Here is an 8,433-nt window from a genome sequence, read left to right as displayed (position 1 = left end):
TGGAACTTCAACAAGCTGACAATGTAGTTCAAAGTAGGACAAGTTGTTCAAAAATTGTACGAAACATGCCCTGATGGTCGAGAGAGGAAATTGGTGGTATATTACAAGATAAACCAAATTATAAAACTACAAGTGGTTTGCTGATAATATTGTTTAGATGAACTTTCATAAATTACACATCTAGAGCACACTAGTACAGAAACCATTATTTGAGCTGGTGGAAAAGTGGCTTTGAAGCGGTTCTGTGATCGAACCGCTTCAAAAAATAAAACAAAACGTTTCAAAAAACACTTATTAAAAAAATATACTGCCATACATCCAAAATGTTATGCATAAGAATATATTCTGTGATGCAAAAATGTGTCTGTGTGAAGACATGAGATGTACTACTTAGTTGGATAATCATCAAATTAGATAAAATTGATTAGCAAACAAGTGATTTACTATCAAAAAAATAAATATCTGAATTGATGCAAACTGCAAATATGTAACACCACAAGTAACATGTATCATATATTCATATGCGAAATACGCCCTAAACCTGTTTGACAGCAACTTATCATTGTGGCGAGAAATAAGAATCTTCTCCATTCTGGTAAATCTCAAATAACTGTCTTGAGTATTTAGTTGCAAGTGCCCTGCATAGTTTGAGCCCATTCGGGTCATATTCCAACAGTTCTTCCACCGTTTTGACAAGATCGCCGTCAGGATCTCCATCCGTGAGAAATTCAGCCAGCTTACTACCCCTACAAGATCATGCACACATACATTTTAACAACATAATAATACTACTGAACAGTGATCAGTTCAGTTGGGACAGTTTTAACTGTAATAACATTCTCACCTGGCTGCATCTGTCTTGCTAAACCCTCGCTCGTTTAGGTGTCTTGTTTTTTTAGATTCTTTCTCATCCGCTGTTTGTCGCCTATAAAGAGCACACACCGCCCTCAAACAGAATGTCGGGTCTTTACCAAAATCAGATAACATATCTCCCTCTAGATCCCACTTTAGATTTGGAACCTTTTTCCTGCGAATTATATCCAAAGTTTCTTTATATTCATTTAACACATCTTCAGATTGATCAGCGCTATCACTACTTTCAGAATCACTATTAGAAACACTTTCAGAACCGTCAACGATAAATCCACCCAAACTTTCACCTTCACTCTCTAACTCATCTACGCCATCATTATCTTCCTCGTCCTCGCTTGAACTATCGGTTTGATTCAAGTCAATACTGCTTTCATGTTGTTTGTTTTTGGATTCTGATTTCCTCAGCCTCGTTAGGTGCCTCCTACTTACATTTTCTTTAACTTCTTCCTCTAAATCTGAACTAACCCGAGAGCTATGTTGTGTTTTTAGCGTGCGAATTGGAGCGTTGTCGTCATAACCGGCCTCATCGTCACTAGTAATGATTTTGGCAGCCCGTTTTCTTTTAGTGCTTCTAGTATTTGATGAATGAACTCTAAACTCGTCCATATGTTCTTCAACAGTATGTTCTAGATTACTCTTTTGGAGGTTATTCTTAGAAGAACACTGACTTTTAGTCAAATCACCACGCTTTCTTGAACCAGAAACCTTTTTAACTTTTGGAATCTCGTTGGAGTTTACATCCTCATCGCTAATATCGATAGTATCATGAAAAGGGGATTGAGCAAAGCTTGGTGTAGACGGCGCCATCTTCTTTTTGGCGCATCCATCTTTGATTGGTTTAAAATCGTTAGAGTTCACAACCTCATCAATTATATCGATAATGTCATGAAAAGAAGATTGAGCAAAGCCTGGAGTAGACGGTGCCATCTTCTTGTTGGGGCATTTGTCTTCGATTGGTTTGGAATCGTTAGAATTTAGATCCTCATCATTGATATCAATAATGTCATAAAAAGGGGATTGAGCAAAGGCTGGAGTAGACGGCACCATCTTCTTGTTGGGGCGTCCATGTTCTATTGGTTTGGACTCGTTAGAGTTTACATCCTCATCACTACTATCGGTAATGTCATGAAAAGGGGATTGAGCAAAGCCTGGAGTAGACGGCGCCATCTTCTTATTGGGGCATCCGTTTTCGATTAGTTTGGATTCGCTAGAGTTTACATCTTCATCACTAATATCGATAATGTCATGAAGAGGGGATAGAGCAAAGCCTGGAGTAGACGGCGTCATCTTCTTGTTGGGGCATTTGTCTTCGGTTGGTTTAGAATCGTAGTTCACATCCTCATTAATAATATCGATAATGTCATGAAAAGGGGATTGAGCAAAGCCTGGGGTAGATGGCGCCATCTTTTTATTGGGGCATCCGTCTTCGATTGGTTTGGAATCGTTAAAGTTTACATCCTCATCGTTAATATCGATAATGTCATGAAAAAGGGATTGAGCAAAGTTGGGAGTAGATGGCGCGATCTTCTTATTGGGGTACATGTCTTTGATTGGTTTGGAATCGTTAGAGTTTACATCCTTATCACTAATATCGACAATGTCATGAAAAGAAGATTGAACAAAGCCTGGAGTAGACTGTGCCATCTTCTTGTTAAGGCATCCGCCTTCTATTGGTTCGGAATTATAAGGAATGGGCCCCTAAAATACAAACATATATATAAAAGAATCAATAATACGACGAGCAATGTGAATTAACAATTTGTATATAGAATCACATTGATAATAAAAACAAAGAATATTGGATTTTAACAATCTCAACTATTCGCCGTTGGCCGCCAACAGTCCCAATTTAAAAAAGTAATCACCGGCAGTCCCAACTATTGACATATTGGCCACTAATGGACCCAACAAGACCATAACGCAGTTAGTCTCCGGTCGCCAGAAAACCGTTTTGGCCAGGATAAGGTTTCAAAATGTCTGGTCTAAGGTTACAATGAGGTTTGGGATGAAAATGTTGAGTTTTCCGGCCAAAAAGAAGTTTTCCGGCGAAAAAGGAGCTTTCTGGTGATAGTTTTCTAGTTTTTCAAGCTTTTGGTCGTGTTCTCATGAATCATATATATATATGGGCGTGTATATATATTGCTAGCGATTTAGAAGATGGATGCAATTCAAATTCAAATTCAAATTTCAAAGCAACATCATACAGTAAGTGAATAACACTGATTATATTAGACAGTTCAAAACAAGTTCAATGGTTCAAAAAACTAACCATGATCGGCGATTACTCGTTTAATCGCTGCCCTGTGGAGTATTGATCCTAACCGTAACTCCTAAGTCGGTAACCCTAGAATCCAATATCCCTTGATCGCACGGCCGTTTGAGGCCTTTCACGGTTTCTCCTTGCCGCTCATGCAAAAAGGTTTTATTATTTTAAATTTTCATTTGGGTTAGATGGGCTTAGTTGGGTTAAATAAAAAATGGGTTTAAATGGGCCAAAACAAAATAGGTTAATGTGTTTAAAAGGCATATTGGGTTGTAAAATACTATTGGGTTTTGTTTTTATAGGCTTTTGTTTAAAAACTTTTATATGTTTGAAAGTGGCCCTGAACGGTCGTCCACCTTGCCCTTGGGCTGGGTACCCTAGGTCTTAGCACTTCCCACCTTCATTTCCCTCGCCGGTTTTGCAAGTCTTCATTGGTCACTTAACAGAGACACGTAAGCCGAGTTTCGGTAGGAAGTGAAAGTGGTGTACATTATTGTGATGACGATGCTAGTTTTGGAGCTAGTGTTAGAACAAATGAACCAACAATAGAAGAGGTTGGGTGTGGGAGAGCGTAGGACAAGGAGGGCCTGGATAGCTCAATCTCGGTTAGGAAGCTTAGAAGTTATGGTTAGAAGCTTACATGGCTGAGTCGAGATGAACCGGCTCCTATACCAAATGTTTTGTACCAAATTTAGAAGCAAGAACAAAATAAGACAAGAGGATCAAAAGTTAGAATGGAAGTGTTCTGTGAATAGCTACACATATTAACTGGTTGTTATAATCGCAACTGATTATTACAAACTCATACCATAGAAACCAGTTATTATAATCATAATCAGCTGGTTACGAACTAATACCATATAAATCGATTTAGGTTAGATAATAACCATGGGTTACGCACCGATTTTGATATTTGAGATAAGAACAAGTCTTGTAACCAAAACAAAAAAAGTTAACCGGTTTCGAATGTTTAAAATTGAACTACCCGGTTTTGGAGGACGTGGGGAAAGTGATTTGTCGAAATTACGAAGATGGCGCCGAACAGCCTAAATGTACACTAACATTCAATAAAAAATTGCTAATCATGCAAAAGTAAGATCAGAAGCAGTAAATGCAACACTCCGCGCGAACTTAATAGACCATCTTTGGTCATAAGGTGTCGAAGATGCCGATGAAGATGTGGAAGATTGGTTTTTATATTTTCGATTGAATGTTTTAATTTTAAGTTGTTTGAATTGTAATGCAATTTTATTTAACTTAATATAACTTTAATTGTCTTTAAATTTTTTTGATTATATAGTGTGATTTTATTTAATTATTCATGCAAACTAGTTTATAAAAATAAGAATTAAATATATGGGTAATGATTAAAAATGATTGGTATGGGGCGATCTGGATTGAAAGGGGTTAGTGAACGAAATTGTAGGAAAGTGAGGTGAGGTGGCAGTTACTTTATGGCGTGACCGCGATGTGGAGTGAAAGGGCGTGTAGCCTAATTGTTATGTTGGTTAAATATTAAATGTATATATAATCTACTATTTTGAAGTGACACCACAAGCTGCATTTGCACCCTCATATTTAAAACACAACTTACAAATAAAAATATTCACACAAGTAGAGAGTTCTATCCACCATACATATACCAAAAACCTACCATGGTGTGAATATTTTATATCTACATCTACAACTACATAGGATAATATTAGTAAAAGGAACAGCCAAACTAACCATATTCTGATGCACACCATACACCGAAAACCTACCATGGTGTGCATATTTTACACCTACATAGGATAATATTAGTAAAAACTAACCATATTCTAATGCACGCCATACACCAAAAACCTACTACCATGGTGGGCAATTGTACATGAGGGTGCGGCAAGCAAGACCCTTAACGTTGTGGCGGGAAATAAGGATCTTCTTTGTTCCGGTAAATCTCAAATAACTGTTTTGAGTATTTAGCTGCAAGTGCCTTGCATAGTTTGACCTCCTTCGAGCCATATTCTTTCAGTTGTTCCACCGTTTTGTTAAGGTCACAATTGGGATCTCCGTCCGTGAGAAATTCAGCCAGTGTACAACCCCTACAAGATAATGTACATACACACATGTTAACATCATTAATCACAAGATGCAAGTAAACATTATAATTCACTAGCTACAAATAATGTTCTCACCTGGAAGCATCAGTCTGGCTAAACCCTCGCTCGTTTCGGTATCTTGTTTCTTTAGATGCTTTCTCATCAGCTGTTTGTTGCCTATAAATAGCACAAACCGCCCTCATACACAATTCAAGATCTTTACCAAAATCAGATAACATATCCCCCTCTAGATCCCACTTCAGATTCGAAATCTTTTTCCTGCCAATCTTATCCAAAGTTACTTTATATTCATTTAACGCATCTTCGGATTCATCAGCGCTATCACTACTTTCAGAGCCACAGTTAGAAACACTTTCAGAACTGTCAACGATGAATCCACCCAAACTTTCACCTTCACTCTCTGACTCATCTACACCGTCATTATCTTCCTCATCCTCACTCGAACTACGGGTTTTATTCAAGACAATACTTCTTTTTTCTTCTTTGTTTTTGGATTCTGATTTCCTCAGCCTCGTTAGGTACCTCCTACTTACATTCTCTTTCGTTTGGTCCTCTGAATCTGTACTAACCCGAGAGCTATGTTGTGTTTTTAGCGTGCAAATTGGAGCATTGTCATCATAACTGTCCACATCATCACTAGCAACGTATTTGGCAGCCCGTTTTCTTTTAGCACTTCTAGTATTCGATGAATGAACTCTAAACTCGTCCACATGTTCTTCATCAGCATGTTCTAAATTAGTCCTTTGGAGGTTATTCTCGGAGGAGCATTGACTTTTAGTCAAACCATCACATTTTCGAACTTTTGGAATCTCGTTAGAGCTTTCATCCTCATCACTAATATCAATAACGCCATGAAAAGGGGATTGACCAACACCTGGAGTAGACGGCCCCATCTTCTTACTAGTGCATCCATCTTCCTCAAACGATAACCGCTTTCTAACTCGGCTATATAAAACTCCTTTACTCCCCTTCGAGACCACATCAACATCCTCTTTGACGTTCTCGTTCATGCCCTTCATCTTTGCCTCCAATTCCTTAACCTTCTCCTTCCAAAAACACACGTCGCTTTCAGCCTTCTGTTTCTCACACTCCAAAACCTTGTTTATAATCATCACCTCAATAAGACTGTCGCTGTCACTTTTCACATCGTTTGGATCAACCACAATATTCTGAATCGCAGCGATCTTCCCCTCGAGTTCTTTGTTCCTTTTCTTTAAATCATCAACCTCGGTTTCCAACATCACACGCCTCATTTCATCTTTTTTACTCTTTTCTTCCAATTCAAGACATCTTTTCCTAATACTCTCAAATACCTTATCAAAATCTGTCTCAACAGCCATCTTTTTCACCAATCCTAAATTAACAATCACTGCATTACAACAAGTGAACAAACCCTAGGTTAATCAGTAAACAGATACACAAAATTAGCCCTAACAGAAACCCTAGATACTTAATAGACATTTATTCATCAATCCAAAGTTTCTACAAAATTAACAATCACTGCATTATAACAAACCCTAGGCATTAACGTGAACAAAATCATAATAAGCAAAAAATATACAAAATTAGGCCTAACAGAAACCCTAGATACTTAAACATTGAAGAATCAGAATCAATAACTTGAATAGTTATAAGAATCTTACAAAACATGATATAAATAGCATGCAAGTTAATAATATTGTCATTCGAGTGATGAATTAGTGACAGAAAGAACAAAATCGTATGAGAACTTACGAAGAAGTTGACGAATGAGGATTGCATGTGTGGTATGAAGACGGTTATGCTAACCGGAAAAGTGATGCTACGCTTTCGTCGGCCGGTGAACGGACGTTTTGATAGCTGAGTTCGGTAACGCTCCAAAAAGAAAAGAGACTACAAGTCACCGCCTCACCGGAAAAGTAAACGTTTTTTATATATTGATTTAAGAATTATTAATTTTATTCTTTAATGTTAAATTTTATCATAAGAACATTGACATGTTTTATCCATTGTCTACAAGAAATCTATCTATCTACTAGCTAGTGGTGGAGTGGTAAGGGAGAGACCTTGTGTTCTAAGTGACCCAAGTTCAATTCCTACCCCTAGCATTTAGTTTCTGCGGCACCTGGTGATGATGGGAGACTTGGCGAGTAGGCGGCGATCGCTAGTTCGATCCTTGAACTGAGCGGGTTTTACCTCACCGCACTGTCGTGCCTTCGGGCGAGTGTTCACGGGCTTCGGCCCTAGGTGAGGGTTTTCCCCGGTTCGGAAGGCGAGTGTATCCCGATGTGGTGAATTTCGCCAGTAGCCCATTTGGAGGATTCGTTGGCCGTTCAAAAAAAAAAATAAAAGAAACCAATTTTTTGACACATGTCATTCCTTGAAGGTATTCTCAAATCTATACTTATCTTATACTAGTTTTTACCTGGAATTGCTTCCCGGGCTCGGGAAAGTTATTTAGATTCATTAATTATTATTTGTTATTAATACGACCACATTACATCAACCATCTTATTATATTCAACAACATTGTCTTAAAATCACGGAAATAGATCATGAACCGATATTATAGATCAAACAAAAGCACAACAGGACCACATGAATAACATCGTTTCCAATTTTACTTCAATGCACTTAAATGATCGGGTGATTTGGGATTTTGTAAAAATGTTTGTTCTTGTACTTCTTAACAAAATAAGATGTTCACCAAAATTCAAACAGATGTTGACCAAAAGTAAATCAAATGTTCAACATAAACACTGAATCTATAACAACAGATACTACAGACACTGATTATATTCAAACTACTGATACATAAACATTGATTCTTCATTCCATTGTTGTAATCTAAGCACTGATGCTAAGGATCAGTGCTATCTTCAAAGGGTGATCAGACCTTGAATGACAATGCTTTGATCTTCAACAATTTTTGGATCCCATCAGTAGTTTGAGCTTCAATTTTTATGCTTCATCAGTGGTTGGATTCCAATGTATGTTGAAGCTTTGCTGAGCTGTCATCTTCAAGTGCCATTTTCTTCATAACCTCTTTAAAATATCCAGCTTCTTGCTCTTTCTCTTCTGCATCAGTCAACTTTTGCCTCTTTCTTTGGTTTAACATAATGACAGAGGTATCTGATGATGTGAACAGTGGTACAGAATTATGGACCTGCTTCTTTGACATGTTAATAGTTTTGTAACCAGGCTTCTTTAGAAGGC

At 37.7% G+C, this 8,433-nt stretch overlaps 2 protein-coding genes across 4 annotated transcripts; both read right to left on the bottom strand.

Annotated features, from left to right (window-relative positions):
• Positions 1-439: 439 nt before the first annotated feature.
• Positions 440-2,555, bottom strand: LOC110874504 (dentin sialophosphoprotein). The gene is made up of 2 exons (XM_022123117.2): positions 845-2,555; positions 440-746 (listed from the first exon to the last, which is right to left on the bottom strand). Exons 1-2 carry the CDS (start codon positions 2,515-2,517, stop codon positions 560-562), a joined length of 1,860 nt encoding a protein of 619 aa, XP_021978809.1. The 5' UTR covers positions 2,518-2,555; the 3' UTR covers positions 440-559.
• Positions 2,556-4,682: 2,127 nt separating this feature from the next.
• Positions 4,683-7,148, bottom strand: LOC110878177. Of its 3 annotated transcripts, none has more exons than XM_022126445.1 (3): positions 6,973-7,148; positions 5,314-6,607; positions 4,683-5,220 (listed from the first exon to the last, which is right to left on the bottom strand). In XM_022126445.1, exons 2-3 carry the CDS (start codon positions 6,576-6,578, stop codon positions 5,031-5,033), a joined length of 1,455 nt encoding a protein of 484 aa, XP_021982137.1. In that variant the 5' UTR covers positions 6,579-6,607; positions 6,973-7,148; the 3' UTR covers positions 4,683-5,030. The 3 variants fall into 3 exon arrangements, with proteins under 3 accessions (XP_021982137.1, XP_021982138.1, XP_021982139.1); XM_022126446.1 differs by having other exon boundaries at positions 5,314-6,592; XM_022126447.1 differs by having other exon boundaries at positions 5,314-6,592; positions 7,027-7,148.
• Between the last annotated feature and the right edge of the window lie 1,285 nt (positions 7,149-8,433).

Source organism: Helianthus annuus, chromosome 9 (assembly GCF_002127325.2).
Source record: "Helianthus annuus cultivar XRQ/B chromosome 9, HanXRQr2.0-SUNRISE, whole genome shotgun sequence".
Classification (NCBI taxonomy): Eukaryota; Viridiplantae; Streptophyta; class Magnoliopsida; order Asterales; family Asteraceae; genus Helianthus; species Helianthus annuus.
The sequence above is the reverse complement of the archived record's forward strand: the minus strand, read 5'-3'. Positions and strand labels throughout refer to the sequence as shown.

What these genes read in the sequence shown, in the direction of transcription:
- LOC110874504 (XM_022123117.2), bottom strand. Translation starts at nt 2,517, where the DNA reads ATGGCACAGTCTACTCCAGGCTTTGTTCAATCTTCTTTTCATGACATT. An exon ending in AGCAAGACAGATGCAGCCAG is followed by an intron (nt 747 to 844) that starts GTGAGAATGTTA and finishes ATGATCTTGTAG; the next exon opens with GGGTAGTAAGCTGGCTGAAT.
- LOC110878177 (XM_022126445.1), bottom strand. Translation starts at nt 6,578, where the DNA reads ATGGCTGTTGAGACAGATTTTGATAAGGTATTTGAGAGTATTAGGAAA. An exon ending in AGCCAGACTGATGCTTCCAG is followed by an intron (nt 5,221 to 5,313) that starts GTGAGAACATTA and finishes ATTATCTTGTAG; the next exon opens with GGGTTGTACACTGGCTGAAT.